General features: G+C 36.2%; 2 protein-coding genes across 2 annotated transcripts in view; both read right to left on the reverse strand.

Moving 5' to 3' along the window:
- The window catches only part of LOC107585446 (tyrosine-protein kinase Mer-like), a 35,997-nt gene extending 29,081 nt beyond the window's left edge, over positions 1–6,916 (reverse strand). The window contains exons 1-2 of the mRNA XM_016272463.1: positions 6,675–6,916; positions 704–1,055 (exon numbers count right to left, since the gene is read on the reverse strand). Of these exons, the coding sequence (XP_016127949.1) occupies positions 704–1,055; positions 6,675–6,783 (461 nt within the window). The 5' untranslated portion in view covers positions 6,784–6,916. The remainder of the gene's footprint in view (positions 1–703; positions 1,056–6,674) is intronic.
- A 2,258-nt stretch (positions 6,917–9,174) lies between these two features.
- The window catches only part of LOC107585447 (lutropin-choriogonadotropic hormone receptor-like), a gene marked incomplete at its 5' end in the record, with an annotated part of 23,660 nt that continues 5,338 nt past the window's right edge, over positions 9,175–27,496 (reverse strand). Inside the window, 5 exons of the mRNA XM_016272465.1 lie at positions 9,175–10,876; positions 14,296–14,370; positions 14,648–14,716; positions 17,783–17,860; positions 18,143–18,217. Coding sequence (XP_016127951.1) covers positions 9,655–10,876; positions 14,296–14,370; positions 14,648–14,716; positions 17,783–17,860; positions 18,143–18,217 — 1,519 coding nt within the window. The remainder of the gene's footprint in view (positions 10,877–14,295; positions 14,371–14,647; positions 14,717–17,782; positions 17,861–18,142; positions 18,218–27,496) is intronic.

The raw sequence follows: 27,496 nt of genomic DNA on the forward strand, positions 1-27,496 counted from the left end.
AAAACAAAAACTGAAATAAAGCTAAACATAAAAATAAAAAAACTAAACTAAAAAAGAACAAACATGTCAAATATACATATCAGATAAAAAGTTTTAAAATTACTCAAACAAAAACTGAAATAAAGCTAAATTAATGAAAAAATGTAATTAAAATAAGCTAAATGAAAATTAGAAGTATTGCCCCGAGTCCTCAAATGACATGAAATTAAAATAAAGCTAAATATAGATATTGAAAAACAAAACTGAAAAATGACAAAAACACACAGAATATTACACAAAATAATGATCTTTAAAAAAGCATCATATGACCCCTTTAAAGAAAAAAGGTGGCCAATGACTGATATAGTGCAGATATAACATTCATAGACTGATGCAATTTAATGCAATAGCAACTGAGACATGCATAACACTGCTGAAGTTAAACAAACCATTAGACATTTAAATGTGATCATTTCGCAGAAGTTTTATAACCAAAGCATCATTTAAATGAACTGTAGAAGAAAAAAAAAAAACGAAATTAATTTTGAGATTTAGATTTTAAATAATTTATTTACATTTATTTAAATTAATATAAATAAATATATAAAATTATTTTATTACTGTTAATTACAAAAAATGAGATTTCCTTTATATTGACAAAAATGTAAAAAATATCCATTGACATGGCTGTTGGTAGACTAACACAAGGATTGGGCATAATTACCTTATAGTGGACAGCAGGGTGACCGTCCCTTGACTGTAGACCTCCGTCTGCATGCCATCAGGGATTTCCTTACCGTTCCTAAACCACAGAATATTCAGGTCCTGGTTCACATCATTGATGTCTATGGAGCAGTTAAATTTGACCTCTGCCCCCTCTGACCGCTGGATTGTGCCCACGGTGGGTTTGAAGCGCAACTTCTGGATCTCCTCCTGTGACAGATGTACGCTGGGGGCTCGTGCCGGGACAATGAGCGGTTCCGTTGCCTGCGTTGGCCAGAAAGAACGGCCCTGCCTCGCCCAATGAGGTGAACCTCCCTGGTGGACGACAGCGAGGGGATGTTTCCAACTGGCAGCTATTTGAGGAAATCAGAGTTTTCATAAATATAAGCATGTCATGACAGTGAAGATGTTTAACTAAACTAGCCTATATATATATATATATATACACACTGATCAAAATGATTTTGTGGTGAAGTAAATACTACATAAAAACAAATGTAATTTCTACATTAAATAATTTAGTTCAGGCAAGAATTTAAAAAATAAAGTAAATTCTATATCAGTACTCAATTTAAGTTTGTAGAAATTAAAGTTTGAAATTATAAGCATATTTTACTTGGAATTGTTTGTTATGTTTACAAGGATTCTTTAAGCAAATATCAAGGGGATCCCGTTTTTCCCATCATACACTGGGGCATGAATAATCCATTTATCATGAATTAAAATTTTCACTGTTTTCGAGTTGGATTTACACTTTTTTATGGCTGATTTTGTCGTTAGGTTTAGTAACTTACTGTTTGTGATATCTGGAGTTAATTTTCTACTCAAAATGACCCATTTATACTCAAACACTATGCCCTGATTGTTATCGTCATTGTGTATGATGTACCAGGTATTGAGGTCTCTGTGTTCGTTTAGGTAATAATTATATTGAGTGGACATATTATCTTCAAAGGTTAACAAGCTGTCTATTTGCTTATGATGATTTGGAATCAGCTTTTGCAATCCGCAAGGCTTCTGTGACTGACAGTAGCGCAGTCTCAGTTGAATGGCCACTCCTGAAACCTGACTGGTTAGGATCCAGTTTGTTGTTCTGTGAAAGAAACAATGATATCTGGTTGAAAACAACTCTTTCGAGGGTTTTCGCTATGAATGGAAGGAGAGAGACAGGTCTGTAGCTATCTGTAAGTGAAGTGTTTAATGTAGGTTTTTTGAGCAGTGGGGTTATCCGAGCCTGCTTGAATGCAGTGGGGAAGGTGCCTGTGTGAAGCTTACTTACATGTTTGCAAGTGAACTACATGCTTTAATAGCATGGTTGTTTTCCAGTGCCACAGTGTTTGAGTAAATTTTATAAACTGTAACTGAGGGAAATGTACTTGAGTATTGCATATTTAACAAAATAATTAAGTAGACATTACTCATCAAACTCTAACTGGCCATGTTAAATTTACTTATTTCCTTTGCCAATTTTACCTAACTTGGTTAAGCAAATTTTACTTAATTCAATACTTAAATTTTACTTAAAATTTGTGTGTGCAAAAACTTGCAAAATAAAAATTAAGTAAATCTACATGTTTTTTTTCTTCAGTGTATGTGTGTGTGTTATTAACCAAGTTAATATATTTATTATTACAAATAAAAATAAATTATATACATAAAGTGCTGTTTAACGGAGTGAAGATTTTTTTCCGACAGCATTTCTAAACATAATAGTTTATTTAGGAAACTTGGCGTGTTTGTAATACAAATAGAAACAAAATTATAAATCGGATAGTTCCGGTCCTTGATTCTGATTGGCTGAGCCATGTTCGAAGCTGTTGTAAATTACTCTACAAACATACACCTTTGTTTACATTTGTCTGTTGCTTGGCCACCACTTTATTGCAACCATAGATATGTATAGATTCCCCATTCGACGACTCCAGGCACGTAGATACGGCCGCCATCTTGGAACGGTCTGCTTGACGTCATTCACCATACTGTAGGTTCTCACAGAGCCGTTGAGCTGTTCTGTGCAGGATTGTGGCATCTTTCAAATATTCAGTGATTACTATGGTGAATGATGTCAAGTTGACCATTACAATATGGTCGTATAGCTTACGTATAGCGGCGCATAGAAAATGAGCCATCTTTGTATATATCGCTATGGTTGCAACCACAACTGATTCTGAGGAACTACATTGTTTGGTGGAAGAATACTGTTTTTATTTATATCATTACACTTTATTTGCTCCGTTTTATTTTGTGAAACCTTACTACGTATATGGAATAATCGTTTTATAAAAGCAATAAGCCCCGTGAAGCCGTGGTTTACAGTGAATTTATAACAGCTAAGGGGGTTTTAGGCACTCCTAACAATGCCCCTTAGCTGTTATAACTTTACTGTAAACCACGGCTTCTTGGGGCTTATTGCTTTATTATAACCAAGAATCAAAAAGTCTACAGGTCAAAATGATGAGCCTTCTGATGTTAATAGTCAATAGTGTCTCCCTTTTGCTTGATAACAGCCTTTAGTCGTTTGTTGTAGTTCTCAACAAGTTTCAGGAGCGTCTGAATCTCTCAAGCTCCTCCAGATTTGTTGGTCTCCTGGCATGGACTCTGGTCTTCAGTGTGCCCCACAAATTTTCTATTGGACTCAAGTCTGGGCTTTGTGCAGGCCAGTCAAGGACGTTCACTTTGCTCATTTCAGCCTGCTCCTCCCCGCGATCCCGGCCCCGCCGCTGCTGAGGCACGGAAGGGAATGAGCTCGTGGGGATCGCAGGTGGATCTGGCCGATGAGTTTGAAGGGGGGTTTCCCTTTTGTGATAGTCGGCTGTGCACGAGAGTGAGCCGGTGGAGGATGATGTTATTTCATTAACACTGTCTGATTCAGGGGCCATTGCTCTGCTGGGATCAGCCCAGCAAAAGCAGTTAATAGCTGAGGAGGGCAAAGAAGCTGAGGCTGAGCCTTCCCAATCCTCCTGCCCTGCGTATGATGAGCTTTTGGAATGTATATATATATATATATATATATATATATATATATATGTGCTAATGAACTGGTGGTTGCGTGTAAATACCCTTCTGCTAGTTTCTTTGCAGTGTTTCCCGGGACCTGTGTGTTTCTGTCCCTTTCTAGGGTAGGTCCTCGATGGGCACCCCCTCTGCTGGGTTCAGAAACCGGGTGCTCGACTTGCAGTGCTTATTTCACTCGTCGATATATGTTCATACTTCCTGGATCATGCAGCCATATAACACAGGCTTCTGCGGGAGCCTTTGTGATCATCAGGCCCCTTGGGGATACGCTATTTTATCTATGGGCTGCTCTTTCAGGGTGCCACGAGAACCCCCTAGAATGGTATTCAAGTGTGTGCACGTTATGCTTTGCCCACTTTTCTAAAATCCACATAGCTGGTAAGTGCGCACGTTATGCTTTGCCCACTTTTCTAAAATCCTGTATGGTAAGAGCTACGGGCAAAAACTTTGTGCTCTTTTTGAGTGGTTTAAAACCCCGGTTCCGTCTTGGGCACCACTCCTCCTATGTATCCTCTGGATACCTACATAACAGGGTGTTGCTACTAAAGGTCTGTTGAGACAGTTCCTTCAGCACATACAAAGAGAAACGTGCGGTAGCCCCTGTGTGACAGGCCAAGACTAGTATGATTCTAGGCTCTTGGTCGTATTCCCTTAAAGGAATCTATTTCTGATTCCAAGCCTTGAGCTCTACCCCGGGCCCAGGAGTCTGGCCCTAACTGGTAAGTATTTTGGGGTATGTAGCCTAGGCCTTTGGCTGTAGGGAATAACGTCACTGACAGCCGTCTAACTTCCCAGGGTCGACTCCCATAGCAATATGGTAGAGTTGGTACTTAGTGCTCGCCATGGTTCTGGCTTGCACTCCCCTCAGCATGGTGGCGTGGGTATACCGTTCCCCACAGCGACCCCTAGAGGACGCAGTTCGAAGTTCCCATGAAAGGGAACGTCTCAGGTTACTTAGGGAACCATGGTTCTCTGAGTAGGGAACGAGACACTGCGTCCTCTAGGTTTCTTGCCATGCTGCGGACGCAAGCTTCAGACGAAGAAGTGAATGATGTGTAGCTCCCGGCGCCTATTTATACTATAGTCGCACTGGTAGTGACGTCATGGCTGTCGCCGGCCAACGAGTTGGTGTTTTTTCAATGTATGCTTCACGCGGGTCACGACGAGGTGTTCCCCCATAGCAACCCCTAGAGGACGAAGTGTCTCGTTCCCTACCCAGGGAACCATGGTTACATAAGTAACCTGAGATGTTCTTTTTGTTGTAGATTGCCTGCATTTGTCTTTCAATCTCTTCTCGTAGACTTCATGTTTCCTTTGACCCTGACGAGATTCCCAGTCCCAAACGCACTGAAACATCCCTACAGTATTATACTCCCACCTGCCGCTGTGGGAACGGTGTTCTTTGGGTTGGGTCCCTTCTTTCTCCAAACATAGGTAACCCCTCTATGGCCAAAGTACTCTAGTTTTGACTCACCTGACCAAAGGACATGTTTGCAGTATGCATCATTTTTCTCCAGATTGTCCTTGGCAAACTTCAGTCTAGCTTGGAGGTTCAGTCTTTTCTTGGTCGGCAGCCTCACAGTCTATTCCTGTGCAGGGCACTAGTGAGTGTCTTCGTTGAGACATCAGTCCCAAACTTGGCTAAATCATTCACTAGTGTCTTTGCAGTTGTTTTTGGGTCTTGATAATACTTCTCACAGAAGTTTTTGACACGCTTTGATAAATATGTATATCCTTCTCCTCCTTTGTGAGCATTAATAATTATTTTTCTCAAGTCTAAACTAAGTTATTTTGTCTTTGCCATGATGACAGTATTATTTTACTAGTTGTTTTGCAAGGTACTAATCCTCAGCTTAAAGTGCAATTTAAAGGCTCAGAGGATTAATTAGGTTAATTAGGCAAGTCACTGGACAACAGTGGTTTGCTCTGTAGCCAATCAAACAGATCATTTCTTTAGGGGGCAAATAATATTAACCTCAGCAGTTTTTTTTTGGTTTTTAAATAATTATTTTATTCTGGGCAAAATTGAAAGAAATAAGGTTTTCTCTAGAGGAAAAATATAATAAGAAATACTGTGCTAAAATTCCCTTGCTCTCTGTTAAACATCACTTGGGAAATATATTTTTCTACTTTAATTAAAAAAAAAATAATAAAAGTATTTAACTTTTTTTTTTTTCCAAAGTTTTGCATAATTGTATCGAAGTGAGTCTGGAATACAAAATATTTTAATTTAATTTAAAAATATATAAATATGACATCCCTAAATTTGTTTTTGACTCACAATCTGTCAATTTATCAAGTCAAATCTACTCATATAATAAAATTAAGATTTAATTTTTTGATATTTAACAACAAAACCGTCAACAGCAGTACTGTGTAACAAACTATTAGGAATATTTACTGTGAGATTTCAGTAAAATCTCATCATTTATAGCTATTGACCACATGAGCGAAACAGAGTCACAGACTAGCACTATTTAATTTCTAAATCTTTATGAAACTAGGGCAGATTATTATCACAGCGCTGTAATCCTCAAAACTTTACAGAGAATTCAAGTCCAACATTTTAATAACTGTATCACCATCCAGTTTGAGATCTTTGCATGTCTGAAAAACTAATGTCATATTAAATCTTACAAATTAATTCACATCATTAATATTTAGTAGAGTATGCTTAAATATTTAATAAAGTACATAACAAATCAAACTATTAAAGCGATTTTTTTTTTATTATTATTTAAAAGCAAACGTTTTGTGTTGCCAACTTGATTCCAGGATCGAGGATCCTGCTCATAAATCGATTCCAAATGAGCAAAACAAAGCATTAAACGACACAAATCCCATCACACGCACACGCTTTAACAGCACTTTCTGGACTTTCTACGGTTGTTGATTCAGTTGATTTTAAAGCATGCACAAAACATCACATTAACTTTTAAGAAAATCGCACATCTTACCAGTTGTCCCTCTGACTGACTGTGAAAACAATCCGACGAGCAGTGGAGTTAAAAAGCGCAACATCGCGGAGAAACTTTTGCCTAAAATAAACCCCATGGCGCTTTCCATTCTTTTCCCTTTGGTCTAAGCGTGTCAGGCGAACGTTCGCATGAAGCAGAGTATGTGCAGATCGAATAACATCTTCTTTGCTCTTTTCTCGGGGTCATTTCACACAGGAACGAATGCGTGCGCTTCGCTGTGATGAGTGCAGCTCCCTCTGGAGGAACTGGGGCCCTCGCATGACGTCACACCAGCAGTCTGGGACGCTTCTCACAAATATATGACCTAATATGTCATGTTTTTGTTTGTTTACTATTCGTTAATCATTTTATGATTAGTATTTTAAAGTTGATTTTGAATGATTAACGGTAGAAAAAAAATTGATTTTATTGTCTCAAGTAGTCCACTTGCTGTGTTATACACTCTAAAAAATGCTGGGTTAAATACAACCCAGTGCTGGGTAAAATAGGGACAAACCCAGCAATTGGGTTGTTTTGGCCCAGCGGTTGGGTTACTACTCAGAAGGTTGGGCAACCGCTGGGTCAAAACATCCCAATTGCTGGGTTTGTCCCTATTTTACCCAGCACTGGGTTGTATTTAACCCAGCATTTTTTAGAGTGTACAGTGTTGCTGATATTTTAGCTTTTCTGTGAAGGTACTTTGAAACATGTGGGAAAAAATGCTGGGTTAAATACAACCCAGTGCTGGGTAAAATAGGGACAAACCCAGCAATTGGGTTGTTTTGGCCCAGCGGTTGGGTTACTACTCAGAAGGTTGGGCAACCGCTGGGTCAAAACATCCCAATTGCTGGGTTTGTCCCTATTTTACCCAGCACTGGGTTGTATTTAACCCAGCATTTTTTTAGAGTGTACAGTGTTGCTGATATTTGAGCTTTTCTATGAAGGTACTTTGAAACATGTGGGGAAAAATGCTGGGATATTTAAATAAAAATGCGAATATGAATGAATAAATGTACACTAGGCAGTATAAAAAAAACAAAAAAACAAACCTTGTCTAGTTTAGGAATTCAAGTACATAAAAGACTGCAAACAAGACTGCAAACATTTTGCTTGCATTTTATTAGACCTCAAATACTACATAGTAACTATAAAAAAAAACTTAATGTTTTCAAAACAATAGTTTTGAAATTTGTCCACAAAGTGGCGCTATTCCATACAGTGTTGCTGATATTTGAGCTTTTCTATGAAGGTACTTTGAAACATGTGGGGAAAAATGCTGGGATATTTAAATAAAAATGCGAATATGAATGAATAAATGTACACTAGGCAGTATAAAAAAAACAAAAAAACAAACCTTGTCTAGTTTAGGAATTCAAGTACATAAAAGACTGCAAACAAGACTGCAAACATTTTGCTTGCATTTTATTAGACCTCAAATACTACATAGTAACTAAAAAAAAAAAACTTCATGTTTTCAAAACAATAGTTTTGAAATTTGTCCACAAAGTGGCGCTATTCCATAGTAGCCTACATAAAACAACAACTCAGACAATCAGACTGGAATAAGTTCTATATCCTCCTGAGAACCAGAAATAAAAAGCTTTGTGAATTTAGTATTTTTTCATGTCATTACATTGGTTAGAGCATAAGAAAATTGAAAATTGAAAAATTATATTTTATTCATAAGTTATGCTATGTCCTTTGTATAGGACACCAGGACTCGGTTTTTCTAAAACTAAAATGACAAGAGTAGACATGAAAACAATGTGATTTTTTTTTTTAAATCACCAATCAATTTTTAGGTTTCAGGATTTTTTTATAACTAACTTTGTTTAAGGATGGTTCTCAGCTATGTTATAAAATATATAACAACATGATTTGATATACAATTTTGCTTTATGCAATATGTGTGTAAAAGTTCCATAAACTGGTTTTCCCATTAAGCACAATGTTATCTATACACTGTATCTCATTTGCATATTAAAGTGTTGTTGGGACAGCATGTTGAAAAAAGAAGTGTAATAATGGGAGTAGTAATTGGCCAGATTTTCATAATAATATCTCATATTTCATAAGAATAATGATATGTAATTTGTTTTCCTATTCAATTCTTTTGTCTCCCAAAATGTATAATAAACATGCTTTTAGTCCTGGTGTCCTCTACAGTGGACATGTATGAAATTATGTCCTGTTTCATAACAGGAAGTCATATTTTGATTTGAAACCCCATAACATTTTCCTGAGATGTTGATTTATGACAAACAATTAGAAAATTAATCAGATTTGAATTATAATTACAAAATATTATCATATTTCAATAAGGATGTACAATTTTATCACTAAATTAATGTCAGCCATTTTTAAAAACCAAGGAGAGGGAGTGGTCATGGTGAAACATCCAATCATTTGGTATCTCTGGAAAGCCCTGAATGTGCTCTGTACAGGACTCCAGACTTACAACTGTGACATGTGAGGTCTCAGAGAAATTCACTCAAATATAATGTCCACTACAGAGGCAAAAACTCCATAGCTGGGTCTCAGGAGGATATAGCTTAGTTAAGGCCTATACCTTAAATAAGGAAACTCTTTTCCACATTAAAAGACCTCAAACTGACAAATTGAACTTTTTACAGCAATTATGTAAAACAGTAATCAGATTGAATTCAGGCAACAAATGGATAAAATGCTCTTGTAGCATGTGAAGAGTTTCTGAAAATGACTGATGGTTCCCACCTCACTGTAAAGTAAGAACGATCTTGTAGAGATTGTCACATAATGTGGCTTTTTGATGCATCTAGATTCTCTGTCAAAAGACTCATGTGTCTTCTGAATTGTAAGTCAATACATTGACAGATAAGAGGGGAAATGAGTTGCATTGTCCTCTGAAAACCATATCATCTTCCCAGATAAGATTGAGCAAAGTTCAAGGGCAGAACACCAAGAAAATAATGGAATTAAATGAGTCTGAATGTCCGTTTCCCTACACCCTTTGCATCCGCGGTCGAGGTGTTACGTGAGGAAAGCTGGACATCCACACAACAGCGCGAGGAGCTTTGGAGTTCCCATTGGAGCCGGAGCTGCTCTTGCTTCGGTTGATGTTCTCCGAGCAGTACGTCTTCATTCGGTACAAGTTGGCTTTGCTCTCGCAGCAGCCCATGGAGCTCAGAAGGATGTATGCGTCCTTTCTGAAGGCCCTGGTGAAGATGGCGTAGAGGAAGGGGTTTGCGCATGAGTTGATGGGGTAGAAAAGCACAAGGAGGATCTTCGAATTGGTCACCGTGATGAGCGGGACTTTAAAGGCCGCAGAGATGGCGAAAAACGAAATGGGCGCCATGCACAGAAAGTCGGTGAAGATCAGCACAGCCATGCGTTTGGCGATCTTGGCGTCGGCGGCGCGTCCGGGGAACTCGGGGTTGCGAACGGCGGTGTAAATGCACACGTAGCAGCTGCAAATCACCAGGAAAGCGCCGACGTTGAACAGCAGGAGGAGTATAACATAGGCTTGGGATAAAGGCGTCTCGATGTCCATCGGCAAACACATGCTGACTTTGTTGTAGCTGCTGACGCCCATTAAGGGGAGGAGAGCCATTCCTAGACAAACCACCCATCCGACGACCATTATCGATGAAGCGTGCCTCAATCCCAGACGTCGTTCCAGACGGAGAGCGTGTGTGATCGTGTGCCAGCGCTCAACGGTAATGGTAGACAGAGTATAGACAGATAGTTCACCGCCAAACACGGACAGAAACCCGGCGATCCCGCATCCCACTCCAGTTTGCCACTCGATAGCGTGCTGGCTGTAATGCCCTCGTGTCATGAGATCCACGGTGGCGATCATAAGCAGATACACGCCGATGCAGAGGTCAGCGAAGGCCAGGTGGCACATGAGGAATTTCGGGACGGTCAGTTTGCAGCGGCTGGTGAATAACACAAGCAGCACTGTCAGGTTGCCGACGATGGCCAGAACGTTGATGAACCAAATAGCCACTCGCAAGAAGCCAAATCCGGCGATGTCTTCGCAGGGGTTGAAGGCGTCAGCCTCTGGGCTGCACTGGAGGGCCGGTCGGCGCTGACACAGGTCCAGCTCTGGGTAATAGAAGTCCATGCTGCCAAACGTGTCCTCAGCTGATGTGAATCCAACAATGTCAGATGCAAGAGGACCATCCAGTGTTAGAGAATCACCAGAGGTGACGTCAGATGGACTGAGAATAGAATGAACACAGTGAGAAAACAGTCATGACACAGTATGGTGAAAAATATGACACCATACTTTGCTTAAGTAGTTGTATATATGGGGCTATTATCGTTAAATAAAACATAAATAAAATAAACGTTACCCAACATAAAATACAATATAAAAAAACTTGCGTTTATTTTAATTTCAGCTAGCTACCAAGCATCGTTTCTCATTTTCATTCTAAAATAACTCAAACAAATAAAAAAGGGCACAAAGTAACGCGGGGTTAGTTGTAACACACATGGTTTGAATATTTCCACACATGCTAGCATAACAAAATTTACAGTATTTATTAGTTACCATATCAACATTATATAGAAATAAAAGTGTGCCAAAATAAATAAAAAATTTGAAGATAAATTGACATTTATTTTACCATAGTAAAATTTAAATTCTGGCTTAAGTAAATTTTTAATCTCTGTTTTTAATAATCATTTAAAATGAGACAAATCTGCTATTATCTTAATCTCCAATCTGTTATTTATTGTTTTTTTAATGCTTCGGTAACTAGCAGAAGACAGCAACTGGTTTTAAACTCCAGGTGCGCAGATAACACATGTTGTAACACTGCTATTCTATGACATTAGTGATGTAATTTACACTATTTACTTTAATGAATTTTAATGAGAAACAATGTGAAACAGGTGAATAAAGACTTACAGTCAATGTTTAATGTTTAGAAATTATTATTTCAAGACATGTAAAGCATTTTGGCTCGTTTATACGGGCCGTCACAAGCATGATTGCAATGTGCTCATTGACAAACTCCAAAATCAGATTATTTGTAATTCTTAAAAAACGCCATTATTTTGGATGACACATCCCTGGAGAAAAAGTCACAAAAAAGGGCACAAAGTAACGCGGGGTTAGTTGTAACACACATGGTTTGAATATTTCCACACATGCTAGCATAACAAAATTTACAGTATTTATTAGTTACCATATCAACATTATATAGAAATAAAAGTGTGCCAAAATAAATAAAAAAATTGAAGATAAATTGACATTTATTTTACCATAGTAAAATTTAAATTCTGGCTTAAGTAAATTTTTAATCTCTGTTTTTAATAATCATTTAAAATGAGACAAATCTGCTATTATCTTAATCTCCAATCTGTTATTTATCAGTTTAGATCGTTTTTTTAATGCTTCGGTAACTAGCAGAAGACAGCAACTGGTTTTAAACTCCAGGTGCACAGATGGGGCATGTTGTAACTGCTATTCTATGACATTAGTGATGTAATTTACACTATTTACTTTAATGAATTTGAATGAGAAACAATGAGAAACAGGTGAATAAAGATTTACAGTCAATGTTTAATGTTTAGAAATGATTATTTCAAGACATGTAAAGCATTTTGGCTCGTTTATACGGGCCGTCACAAGCATGATTGCAATGTGCTCAACTCCAAAATCTGATTATTTTATTCTTAAAAAACGCCATTATTTTATTTGAAAAAAATAATTTTACTAACAATAATTTTATTTTAGTTTGTCTTGTATATTTCATTCGATCAGATAACATTTTAAAGCTGTTATATGGTCATGTTACAACGTGCCCCTCAGATGTTACAATGTACCCCACCTACGGGGCATGTTGTCACATTTCACTTCCATTTTTTGAGGGTGAATAAAGAAAAACGTATACACTGTAATCATGAAACAAAGCGACATATTTGTACTAGACAAATAAAGTGTAAAATTACTGTGGATAAAAAATATATATATTCTGAACCCCATGTGGATTTACACAAACTGAGAAAGTCAAAAATTGTTACTTTGTGCCCCACCGCTCTCCCCTATATATATATATATATATATATATATATATATATACCACAGTTTATATATCACAATTTAGATTTTTTTTTCTTGCAATTCTGACTTTTTTTCTCAGAATTGCAAATTTATATCTCGCTGTTCAGAATTTATATCCAGCAATTCTAAACTTTCTCACAAAAATGTGAAATTTTTTTTGAGAATTGCAAATTTACGTCTAACAAAAAACGTATACACTGTAATCATGAAACAAAGCGACATATTTGTACTAGACAAATAAAGTGTAAAATTACTGTGGATAAAAAATATATATATTCTGAACCCCATGTGGATTTACACAAACTGAGAAAGTCAAAAATTGTTACTTTGTGCCCCACCGCTCTCCCCTATATATATATATATATATATATATATACCACAGTTTATATATCACAATTTTGATTTTTTTTTCTCGCAATTCTGACTTTTTTTCTCAGAATTGCAAATTTATATCTCGCTGTTCAGAATTTATATCCAGCAATTCTAAACTTTCTCACAAAAATGTGAACATTTTTTTGAGAATTGCAAATTTACGTCTAACAGCTATGAGTTTATCTCACAATTCATACTTATTTTCAGAATTCTCAGTTTATATATTACAATTCTGAGCTTATATCTTACAATTCAGATTTTTTTTCTCAGAATTGCAAATTTACGTCTAACAGCTATGAGTTTATCTCACAATTCATACTTATTTTCAGAATTCTCAGTTTATATATTACAATTCTGAGCTTATATCTTACAATTCTTTTTCTCGCAATTCTATTTATATCTTACAATTCAGATTTTTTTTCTCACAATTCTGAGTTAACATCGAACAATTCAGATTTTTTTTTCTCAGAATTGTGCATTTATATCTTGCAATTCTGACTTTTTCTCACAGTTCTGACTTTTTTCAGAAGTTTATATCTCACAATTCATACTTATTTTCAGAATTCTCCGTTTATATCTTACAATTCTCAGTTTATTTCTCAGAATTCTTTTTCTCGCAATTCTGAGTTAACATAGCAATTCTGACTTTTTTTTGACAATTTTGACTTAATTTGATCAGAATTGCACATTTATATCTCGAAGTTCTGAAATTCTATCCAGCAATTCTGAATTTTCTCAAAATTCTGAGTTTATAAAATTTTTGTTGTTGCTAAAAATGCAACGATGCATTTTCAAGATGACAAACTTGAGCCATTTGCCAAATTAAACCTGTACATTCAGCATGTGCTCTTCCCGTCATCAGTGAATGAAAATCTTTCAATTATATATGTGAATTTGGACATCCCCTGGGAGGTGCTCAATCCTGCTTCTTTATGCTCCTGCAATCAATCACACCCGAACCAGCCAAGCAAGGTCTTCAGGTTTTCTTGAAAGTTAAAAGCATGTGTGGTAATACTCTTGCTCAGACTAGTAAGGTAATGCACCATCTTTACTCATTCACACCGACATCTGATAAGACTCGACACAAAGCACTTTTCTTCCAGAGAAGAGGAAAGGCAAAATGAGCTCTTCACAGTGAATTTGCAAGAGAAAAGGAAAGTCTCGGCAACAGTATTTCAGCGTCATATCACTTACAGCATAGTGGGGCCAAACGCTCCTTCGAAAGCGTCTTCATGAATCACACGCAGATATTTGTTGTTCTTTAATACCCTGCAAAACAAACAGATTATACTGTGATTTTACACTGATGTGTCAGATTTACTTTAAAACTATTTTCACTCAGAAATGGCTAGTAAATTCCACAAATAATATATATAAAATAGTAGCATTATAGTATAGTATTATAGTATAGAATAGTATTTTCTGCAATAATCTTGTTTACAACAAAACTATTTTTTACAGTGTAAAGCACAATACTGTAGATAAACAACATGAATAAAGCAGAACTGAAAGGAGATTAGTGTATCCATCATTTGTCAATATTTACAGTTTATCTATTTTAGTTCCATTGAAGGCATGGCTTTCTATTTCTTGAAATCCATTGTTAAAGAGATTCCTGAGAAGACAAAAAAAGGAGGAAAAAATATAAATAGCAGATAATCCTGAGTAAAAAAAGAAGAAATACATTTATTTCATACTAAGTATAGTTCAAATCTATTAACATATTTACTGACATATTGCCTCGAGACTTACTAATATAAAAATTAGAATTAAACTGTACTTGGAGTACTAATTGTGCACAATGCACATTTCATAATGTTTCCTAAAATGTGTTTCAATGTCACTATTGAGGAGGATTGTATGATCTTTGAATAATATCAGTCTTTAATGCAAGATGTGTACCTAAAGTATACTTGCAATAGCTCCACTTTAGCACAATCAAATATACTTCAGTACATCTTTAGTTTGACTTCAGTGCTACTTCCGCACAATAAAATTGTGAATAAAATTAGTTGTTCCAGTTTAGCATACTAGTTTAGTATACTAAAAGTACAATTGCACTGTATTTTTATTAAGTACATAAATATGTTAATGTATTTGTAGTATACTTAGCATGAAACAAATGTATTTCAAATACATTTTAGTATATTTATTATCACTAGGGATGACTTAAAGTCCAAATACTATGGTACTTACCACTATTGTGTTCAAGTACATAATTCTCTGGTTTAAAACCTGTTGCCTAACACAACACTGATATTTATATAAAAGTATGCATGCAACAGGAAGTGCTTGTGATTAAAAGCTTTGCTATCTTGTTTGCATACAGACACAGAGATTGAAGGCTGTGTGTCTCGTACACTTACGTAGACTAAGCAAAGATTTGATTAACAGCATGGGGAGTCTGTCCAAAAAGGGCATTTATTGATTAAAGGATGAGGCGGTTAAAAACTAAACTGGATCAAAAAGCAAATCCTCAACTCACAAATAAGAGCTGCAAAAGCCATTCATTTCAAAGGGGCTTTTTACATAGTTGATTTTAAAGCAGCACTGTAACTTTTTCTGTGTTCAAAATTTGCAAAATGTATATAATGAGCGAGTACATCATGAATTCATCTTCCAAACCGCGTTTTTCTCTTATTCCGACTCACTACGGTACACTTATAATAAGTACTTATATTTGGACTATTGTAGCCTGGTCGGGTCATCACCGCATGACTGCATGAATCGCCATAGACATAAACTAAGAGAAGTAGCTCCGGTTGGAATGTTCTTCCCCGGGATGTGTGCAGTTCTGTTTATTAACCACTAGAGCGCCAAAAGTTACATAGTGCTGCTTTAAAGGGATAGTTCACCCAAAAATGAAAATTTGATGTTTATCTGCTTACCCCCAGGGCGTCCAAAATTTCGGTGACTTTGTTTCTTCAGTAGAACACATTTGATGATTTTTAACTCCAACAGTTAGTGGAAAGTCACCACTCCCGAATGAGTTCGCGCGAGAGAACGTTATTGTGGCGAGGGGGGCATGGTTTAGCGGGGTTTGCAGCGGGAGGGAGCAGCAGGAGGGAGCAGTCGGAGACGAGCGGTGAGTAAGTAGGTCAAGTGCAGAATGACATTCACCTGCTTCTATTTACAGTGATTGGCGTGGGGAGACCGTAAAAGGCCACGGCGGAGCGGAAGCAGGGGAGAGAGAGACCGACTGAGGACTCGTGGCCCAAGTGACCGAGAATACAGCCAACGTGCTCTGAGTTTATGTTGTTTGATGCGTGTGATCACGCCTATGCTTATGATTTTGGGAGAGCTAAATAAATTCCACGAGCCTCAGTCACGCCGACTCCGACTTCTTCCTTTACCCTAAAACGAACTTTATCACAGTAATCTTTTAGTTTTAAGTCGGTTTGAACAATCCGGATAAGCACAAGTAAGTATCATTTTGATTACGTCGTCATTTTGATTACGCCGTCATACCAACAATGACTGTGTAAACAATGAGTGAAGTATACGCATGAGAGATCACTTCCGGCACTTGTGTAAACTACGCCAGAGCACGCACACACCTCACGCACCGGATGCTGTGCGCACGCTCAAGGAAGTTGGACATAGTGGTGTATTACAGGTAAAACAATTATATAAATACTATTCGGTTTCTCGCACAAACTGATCGTTTCGTGTCTTAGGACATCAGTGTGTCATCACGAGACGCAGGGTTTAATTTGGATTTGTCTGCATGTTTTTTTTACTCTCATAGATTTTGTTACCATTGCCATGCATTATACGACAGATAGACTGCAACGGCTGGACTTAAAAATCATAATTTGGGTTCTACTGAAGAAACAAAGTCACCTACATCTTGGATGCCCTGGGGGTAAGCAGATAAACATCAAATGTTCATTTTTGGGTGAACTATCCCTTTAAGGCATAGCAGCAAAATGGCCCATTTATTTTTTAGGGTCAGAGAGGGTGGACAATGGTCATAAAAACTAATTTAAGGCAAAATGAAAAGTAAAGATTTGACCCCTTGGACATATACATTATGATAGATTAATTGGCCACTGGAACACCTATATTGATCAATTGTTAATGTGAATATTGAGAGGAATACATACCCTTCAATGTCAATGTCCCAGTTTGGGGTTTGCAAAAGACAGTAAATATTATGTTTAAACAGAATATATTATGAAATATTATTACAATTTATTTTTTGTGTTTTCTATTTGAATATATTTTAAAATGTAATTTATTCCTATGATGCAAAGCTGAATTTTCAGCATCATTAGTCTTCAGTGTCACATGATCCTTCAGAAATCATTCTAATATGCTGATTTGCTGCTCAAGAAATATTATTATCAATGTTGAAAACAGTTGTGCTGATTCATATTGTTTGTGGAAACTTGAAACATGAAATATTTTGTTGCATTATAAATGACTTTATTGACTCTTTATTGACACTTTTGATCATTTCAATGTGTCTTTGCTGAATAAAAGTATTAATTTCTTTAAAAAAAAAAAACCTTACTGACCCCAAACTTGTGAACGTGTATGTCATGTAACCAGTTACCAACATTAGAGAACTGTGAACACGTGAATGTATTCTGAAATTATTGAAATATAAATAAAAATTTGTAGAATTCCTGATCTATGGAGATTACAGCCCTGAATCCATAATTTGTGAGATACTTGCATTGTGATGAATTCACTCGTCATTCCGATGAAAGCATTTGTTGGGACTAAACGCAGGTTGAGATTATCACAAATATACCTAAAAAAGAACAAAACCACTTCAGTAATGGAAACAATAAGCCCTTTTGCTGACAAGATTAATCTCATGGACAAAGTCTCCTAATATAATACGCCTGTGCTCTCTTCTCAGCCAGTGTTCTGTATATCTGTATATCTTTCATAACACTCCATTTTCTGTCAGCTTGAGAAAGATTAAAGACAGTAGCATCCCCCGCATTACAGCTTCACTATTACTTGCCATCATTCAATCTCACTTACCACATCTCTCACACAGATATAACAGCAGCAGGGTAAAACTCACAGAATGAAATCGGACTCCAGGGAGAAGATGGAGGTCAGGTCAGGGAATACACTTATGCCAGTGTTGGAAATGCTCCTGTAGACATAAAAAAATTAAAAACAATAGGACTTTGGTTTTTGCTGATACAAGAAAATGGAACCAACAAAACATATTGCCACATAGAGATTGAAGCCTGTTATACTATGTTCAAATTTTGAGAATATATACGTGTGTGTCTGTGTGTGTGTGTAAGTCACAGTATTCCTAAAAGTTACCCAAAAATTATTTATAATTTCATATATAACATTCTTTATATGTGACCCTGGAGCACAAAAGCAGTGTTAAGTCGCTGGGATATATTTGTATCAATAGCCAAAAATATATTGTATGGGTCAAAATTATTGCTTTTTCTTAAGTAAAGATCATGTTCCATGAAGATATTTTGTAAATTTCCTACCGTAAAATATATCAAAACTTAATTTTTGATTAGTAATATGCATTGCTAAGAACTTCATTTGGACAACTTTAAAGGTGATTTTCTCAATATTTATATATATATTTTTTTTGCACCCTCAGATTCCAGATATTCAAACAGTTGTATCTCGGCCAAATATTGTCCTATCCTAACAAACCATACATCAATGGAAAGATTATTTATTCAGCTTTCAGATGATGTATACATCTCAGTTTTGAAAAATTTACCCTTATGACTGGTTTTGTGGTCCAGGGTCACATATGTAATTACAATTTTATATATAAGCTATACATATAAAACTATATAAAAACTCTAAATATAGAAAATATAGAAATATAAAATGACAAATATATACCTTTTTTTTACTTTTTAAAATTATTTTTAGAAAACAAAAAGCTACTACTGAAATATATCAAATATGGATAACAACCAGTAGAAAAAGAAAAACATAAACAAGATCAATTTATCTCAGTTCATCTATGATATCTCAGTTGTATATATTTGTCATATATGTATATATGAAAGTCACAGTATTCCTAAAATGTACACAAGAATTATATAAAATGTTTCATATATATATATATATAAATGAAACATGGAAACATATGGAAAACATACATTGAAATATAAAAATATCATATATATATATATATATATATATATACATATGTATATATATAATTTATTTATTTATAAAACAACCAGTAGAAAAATGAAAACATAAACAAGATCAATTTATCTCTAATATCTAAGTAGTTTTTTCTAGATATCAATGATATTATTACAGAGCAAATGGAAACTTTAAAGATTTTAACAGCAGAGATTTTAATAAAGAAAGCTTAACAATGTCTCAATGTCTGAGAAGTTGATATTTAGGGAGGAACTGCTTACAGATATCTCAGCTTGGGAAGGTGGTTGAACGCCCATTCGTGAATGTGAACGAGGCTCCGTGTGTTCTGGATTGAGCTGTGACACACGAGAAATCACAAACAAATGACAGATTTTTGTGAAAAGAACTTTCTGTTCCAGTCTGTTTTAATTACGACAAGCAATTAAATACAGTCATTAAATGATCTGTGAATCACTAGCATTGTTCCTTGAGTGGTTTCTTACATCTCGGAGACATTCAGAAGATTGTTAAATGCTTCCGTCTCTATGGTTTCCACTGATATGCTCTGGGCGATTTCTCTGGATCCAAAAACAAGAACAAGAAAAATAATAGGTAAAATGTGTCCCAAAACACGATGAGGAATGTAAAAAAAGTACAGGTTAAATTTGAATTCATGTTGACTTTGGCATTTAAACTTTGATAGATAAAATTTTGTATGTTAACCTTTAACCTTTATTTGACCCTCTAACTCTAGCACTTTCTATTCTATTTTAATTCTACTTTGTCTACATTTATCTTTTTTTTATTTAAATTTTTTTATTTATTTATATTTTTCTATTCTATTTTTTCTATTCTATCTACTTGTTTTTCTTTGTGTGTGTGTGTGTTTGTGTGTGTGTGTGTATATATATATATATATACACACACACACAAAAGAGCAACAATATATAAGTGCAAATGAATATATATATATATATATACCTTGCTACGTGTACTGCATTTGGCTAACCAAGACTTGTCATTTGCACTCATATATTGTTGCTCTTTTGTTAGTTTTGATTGCTTCTATTGTCCTCATTTGTAAGTCGCTTTGGATAAAAGCGTCTGCTAAATGACTAAATGTAAATATAAATGTACATTTGAATGTAATTTAAAATATACAATATCAATGCACTGACTGACAGCAGCTATAGTATAAAACCAGTTGGAACTGGAATTTGTTTCTGAAATATCGTGACTCTCATTAACATGATGTAAATGATGGAGAAACTTTGAGAAATTTTTTTAACGTGTGCTCGTGAATAATCAAAATATGTCTGCCCAGTCTTTAGAAATCATAGAACTGAACATAATTGCTGTAATGCTGAATTACCTAAATGCATGCATTAAACAAATATGATGCTGTTAAACATATTTAATTTATGTCATTGCCATTTACTGTATGTCACTAAAATCAACCTATGAATTTAATATCCCATAAACTCCCATAAATATTAATTCTCATAAACTCCCATAATATCCCATAAACTCTGAGTGGTACATGTGCTACAATTGTACTTCACATACAAATACTTACGAATACTAATGAGATTACATTTCCCTGAATGAGAAAAATTGTGAAGCATAACGTAGACCGCCTGCTAATCTGTCTGTAACTCCGTCTAGTCTTTATTCCAAACAGTGGTTTTTATTAGACATATTTCTTGTTCATAAAATGTTCACATAAATGACAAAAAGCAAAAACAGACATTTACTGAAGCAGTGCATTTGGCCAAAATACTTCTGCATCAACTACTTATTAATAAAAGAAAAACAGCTTTCACCATCATCTCTGTTATGGTCATTTATTTAAACATGTCTAATCACATTGCATTCTAATTCAGGTTTTTGTTTATGTTGTGGTTGCTTTATAAAGTTCTGCATTTTAAAAACGGTTTATAAAGGTTAGTTCAAATAGGAATTTTTATTTGAAGCCATTTCGAGGGAAAGAGATGCTTTTTTTGGACAAATGAAAGTAAGATTCTTTACAAAATCCACTGGATTCTAAGTGTGATATTAAAACTTTCATAGACAAAAGGCTGTTCCTTTTAATGCCCCCTATTCAGGCCAAAAAAGAATCTATTCTGTGCAAACTGTTCCTCCCAACTTGGATGTCCTGAGCTTTTTCTAAGGGCTTCAAAGAAAATTGGCATGGAAAGCTTCTTCGACTCTGTAAAACGGGGTGTGAACATCAAAGATTTTCTTCACAGATCAAATGATGTGGAAATGAGCCTGTTGGCTTGAAGAGGAGTGATGATGGATGGCGTAACCCTTCACTAGACATGCTAAACATCTGGTTATCGGTTGTCATTTTTAAAAACAGTGACTACTCACATTCTTTTTACTCCCTTCAGGCCATCAAAACTGTGAGTGCTGATGGTTTTCAGTGAGATGTAGTTTAAAACTCTGAAATTGAGATGCACAGGAGGAATTAATCATCATTTCACGTTAATTAGTAGTTTGCTTGCAACCATATAGCAACACATTAACAACCATTCAGAACAGAATATTCATGCATACTGGACAAAATTAATAAACTTGGTTATTCTGTGGAAAATTTGCATAAAGTGTAAGGTTTGATAAGCCTCAAGGAAGTTGTACATCAGCAAAGCACTTCTATTCTGAGACAAAGCAGATAAAAGCTAATCCAGCAAAGACCACAAATCTGAAACGATCAGACAATTGGCCTCCATTATTTTAGCACTTAAACCATGTAAAATCATACTATTCAGAGTAGCATACAACTATATTACTCGTACTATTTCTGCCATATCCTTATATGAAACTTCGGAACAGATTTGTAGAAATGTAGCATCACATCAATTGCTCACCAATGGATCCTCTGCAGTGAATGGGTGCCGTCAGAATGAGAGTCCAAACAGCTGATAACAACATCACAATAATCCACATCACTCCAGTCCATCAGTTAATGTCTTGTAAAGTGAAAAGCTGTGCGTTTGTAAGAAACACATCCATCATTAATACTTTTTGTAACGGAGCTGACGAGATGAGAGGCGTGTGGATCCATATGCAAACTTTTATTAATAAACATGGTCAAAAAACACAGGCAGGGTCGAACAACAGCAAACAGGTATGGCACAGGCAAGACAAAAGAGCAATCCAAAACGGGCTTGAGTCAGACGACAGCGAACGTTATCCAGAGGGCTTGACAAGAGAGGTAATCCGTAAACGTGAGCAATAGTCCAGGCGAGGGGCAAACACAGTCCGAAACGGCAAGGCAAAAGGTAAATCCAAGATATGCAGGCAAGAATCAGAAACCAGGAAATCAGGAGACACAACGAGACTAGACTAAGACTAGAACTAGGAACTGAGACTAGGAACTAGAAACTAGTGATGTGACGTTCAACACCGAGGCTTCGAAACATCTCACAGTGAAGCACTGTACTGGAGCTTGATTCATTTTGCCAAAACCACGTGATCTGTGACGTCCGAAGCTTCGTTTTCGCACACAACCACGTGACTGCTTCGTATTCTGATTCAAATAATGCGAACCACTTGCGCAGTTTCAGGTGTCACTCACTTCTTTGAAAAGAAAAAATCATAATACAAATAAATATTTGCATGTGTAGTTTTGTGCATGTTCATTTTGTATAAATTCCTGGTTCAGACACTTTAACTGACCATTCTATGATAATCTTCGGTTATTTTGATGATAGCCTATATATGCCTACAGCCTTGCCTATTCTCCGCAAATGTATTCACAGACTCATGTAATCATATTGTGTGATACAGTGACTGACATGAAGACTTATTTATATGGACTCTCCTGGTTCAGACACTTTAACTGACCATTCTATGATAATCTTCGGTTATTTTGATGATAGCCTATATATGCCTACAGCCTTGCCTATTCTCCGCAAATGTATTCACAGACTCATGTATTCATATTGTGTAATACAATGACTGACATGAAAACTTATCTATATGGACTCCATATTTTCTTTGCTTTATACAGCCTCGGTGCTTCACAAAGCTTCAAGACTTATTTATATGGACTCCATATTTTCTTTGCTTTATACAGGTTTTCATAGCACAAACTAATTTATTATCTGAAACCGTCCAAAAATGGCAGGGTCGTCTGGGACGCAAAGGCAGCTTTTTCCACCTTTTGACCACAAGATGTCATTAGTCTGCACCGTCTTGAAAAGCTTCGAGTAATGAACCTTTTTACTATACAGTTGAGGGGAAAGCCTCGGTGCTTCACAAAGCTTAATTTTTCCATCACTACTAGAAACTAGGACAGGGAAATGGCGCTGTAAAGTGCTATCATGTGCATATAAAGTGCTAAAGTGCTATCAAGTGCATAAAAAATGCTGGGTTGTTTCAACCCTATGTTGGGTCAAATATGGACTAACCCAACTGTTGGGTTAAAAAGCTCATTTAAAAATGTAACCAAAACTTAACCCAACATTGGGTTGAAACAACCCAGCATTTTTTTAGAGTGTTGGAAAGCGATAAACGCAGACAATACTCAGCCTTGAATGGTGGTGTGAGACTGATTTATATAGTGTGTTTTATTGGTAGCAGCTGTGTGTGATTGGTTTCAGGTGAGCTTGTGATTAGTGCAATGGAGCATGGGAAATGTAGTCCAGGGTGATGTGTAACAGTCTGTGTAGTGCGAGAGTCCATGTGGAGAGCGGGTGACCTCTGGGGGTGAGTGAACGGAAGTTTATAGACCGGATTCGTGACACTTTTTATGTCCAAACCATTGTTTCCATCTAAAGTATGAATCCTCGATCCATAATATTACTTTCTCCAGTGAAAAAGTGGTCTTGTCTGAATCAGGAGAGAAGTATGCACAGATCAAGCACTGTTTACAAGCCAAAATAGTCCAGAACAGTTGTAAACAAATATGTTGGTGGACTTTGATGTGAGAGGACAACAGGGGATGAACTTTTTCACTGGAGGAAGCGTTATTATGGACTGGTATTTTGGCCAGAAGCAATAGTTTAAAGCTAAAAACATCTTAATGATGGATTTGTTTCTTACAAACATGCAGCTTTTCACTTCACAAGACATTAACTGATGGACTGGAGTGGTGTGGATTACTTGAGGATTATTGTGATGTTTTTATCAGTTGTTTGGACTCTCATTCTGGCGGCACCCATTCACTGCAGAGGAACCATTGCTGAGCAAGTGATATAATGCTAAATTTCTCCAAATCCCACAAAGAAACAAATTCAGATATTACAGCAATAATTCCAAAGGTACAGTAAATATTTAACAAATAACATTCATTACACCTTTAATTTCAAACAACAATCAAATTTTCCAATGCACTGCTAAAAATAGCGATGCAAATTGCAAGTAATTAAATCACATTATGTCTCACATTTCTGGGCCATGTTTCGATTAAGAGTTTGGAGCCTTTGCACTCGGATAATTATCCCTTAGGTTTGTTTTTGAGAGAGGGTCACCGTGCTCTCAGAGTTTGTAATTGTGAAGCGCTGCTTGATTCATCTCTTACAGTACAGGTCTAATGATGTGAGTGTGGAGCTTGTTAGCGCTCGTGAAGCCTCTCGGTTGGAGTGGAGGCTGTCATATTTCCTACCCTCTGCTGTGATGAGCTCATCTAAGGGCTGGATCTTTAAAGGAAGGTTGTGTAAGCTACTAGAAATGCATCTGGACATGCATACAGAAGCCCCAAAACATGTCAAAGTGCTAAAAAAAAGTATGATTTTTTTTATCAATTATTATTATTATTATTATTATCATTTATTTTTATTTTATTTTTATTTTTTGCTCGCAAAGCATGCTAAATATATGGTGGTATTTTCTAAGGAAAGACCAGAACAAACCCCTTACCTGAAGTATTAAGTAGCAATGAATAATTTGTCCTGTAAACATTGTCCTGTAAACATTGCCTACTGTAGGGTCATATGATTTAATTGATGTGGAATACGTAGACGGAATTGTGCATGGAATTGACTGCACAATGCAGAATTTTATGAATACAACTAATTCAATTCAAAACTATTCTACTATTCAGAATCAAAGGCATTCACTACAGCGTGCAAAAATAAAAGTTTAACTTGACTAATTTAAATTAAAAATAAATAAATAATAAAATAATAAGAATAATATTTAAACATCAAATCGAAATATTTTATATTATTATTATTATTATTAAATTATTAATTAAAACAATAGTAGGATTACAATAAAACAAATTATTATTATTTATCAAAAATGTGAAAATCTATGGAAAACATGGACAGAAATGACTGCACAATGCTGAATATTTTTGGATTTTTGCTAAATTTGGATTGATAAATAATAATAAAAAAAGCTGTACAATTAATCAAATTCAGAACTATTCTACTCTTCAGAATCAAAGGCTTTCCCTAAAACCTGCCAAAATAAAAGTCTGGTTTAACATGACTAAAGTAAATTCAAATTAATAATAATTATTATTATTAGACATCAAATTGAAACCATTTTCATATATTATTATATATATTTTTTATATTATTAATTATAATATTAAATATTGGTATTGCCATATTAATATTATTAATATTATAAAAATAAAATATATATTATTATTATGTATACTGTATATTATTATACTACTATTTCTTAATTAATTAACACGTGTAAACATAATGTTTGAGTGTGTCTTATGTGTTCAAATATTTTTTGTAGCCACTGTATAAATAATTACCCTTGGACAGGTGGTCCATCCAAAACTGTGTTAATGATATTTGCCACATATTTGTTTCAACAGCATTGGAATTAAAAACATTTTAACAACAATTTACAAAACATCAACAACAACAAAAAACACACACAAAAAACAAGCTGTTGAGTGATTACAGTTCTGAAAGCCTTTCCTTATTTTCAAGGACATTATTTACTTATCTCATGCCCTTGATTGCACATAACTCTTATCAGGGCTCAAGGTTTCACTAGAGGAATAAAACGATTTCAAGGCCTCAAGGACATAAAACACAGACTCTCTTAACACAATCAGCTCAGCAGACGCAATGGCAAGCAGAATCGAGAGACCCGTCAGTCAGACAAAACTATACTTGACCTGTCTATTTTGGATAATACTTTTCACGTCAACAGCTCCCCCGTTGCTTTTTCCCCAAAAAGGTAGAGGTGTCATGCGTATATTGCATCACCGCTGCTTCTTAGCAGGACTAACAGCTACTAAAAGGCCTGTTAATGTATTCAGAGCAAAAGTAAAATAACAGGTTATTGTGATCATGCTAATAAGCTGGCGGGAGATAGAAAAGTTAAGTTTCAGTTTTCAGTTAAAAGAGTCAATCTGCGTTTTGATAGAGGCCAAAAAAATATGAAATCTGGTACGTAATCGACCTTTTATATCGGACAAAATACTGTTCCCCTTCTAGGGAACTTGCGCTGCATCCTCTAGCGGACACTTTGGGAAGCACGTGTGAAACAACTCCAATCCAATTGGCCCACATAGCCCGTGACATCACAGGCCGGCACCCAGAAGTATAAGAGGGCACCTGCCGAACACATCACCAACTTTTGTTGTCTTCAGGAGCTGTTTGTTTGACAGTGCGTGTGAAGGCGTTATGAAGAAACCAAGGCAAGTGAGCATTTTAGAAAGTGTGTGCTTCCGTGTCTGAGGTTTCGGACATGCAAGAACACACTCGATCTATGAGTTATGTGTCTTGGTGGAGAGCTTGCACGTTCGGTGCTCGAGGGCTCTGAATGCACTCGTTGTGAGAACTTCCAATGAGAAGGCTCTGTTCGCTTTTGTCCCTCTAACCCTTGCAGAAAAGTGTGAAAAGGGTATAGACCTTTTGAAAGCTTCCGCTGCAAGCTCGAGTGCTTGGTGGGATCCAGATGCTCTTTCTCTTGGGTTATCGGATCTCATGGATAGTGCTATATTGGGCTTATCTAGTGAGAGTCAGGGTGTGGATGTGGTTGGCTATGATAGTGTGAGCACTGAATTCTCCCAACCTAACTCCAGCCCCGCATATGGGGAAATGCTGGGAGTATGGCGCGCGACACTAAAAGGCTTGACTTAGTCTGTTCACATGAAAGGCAGATGCCTGCAAGTGGCGGATTAGACGAGTGCTTTCTGGCTGGTCATAACCTCCCCTCCCCCAGGAGTCTCCCCTTTCTTCCCAACCTCCACACTGGGTTAGTGAGATCGTGGGACAGACTGCGCCTGGATGGCAGGGCGTATGTAACGGCAGGTCAAGCCGGTGGAGCCTTGCACACAATGGCTGTGTTACAAGCTTACCAAGCT

The sequence above is a fragment of the Sinocyclocheilus grahami genome, unplaced genomic scaffold, assembly GCF_001515645.1.
Source record: "Sinocyclocheilus grahami isolate Dianchi unplaced genomic scaffold, SAMN03320097.WGS_v1.1 scaffold70.1, whole genome shotgun sequence".
NCBI lineage: Eukaryota > Metazoa > Chordata > Actinopteri > Cypriniformes > Cyprinidae > Sinocyclocheilus > Sinocyclocheilus grahami.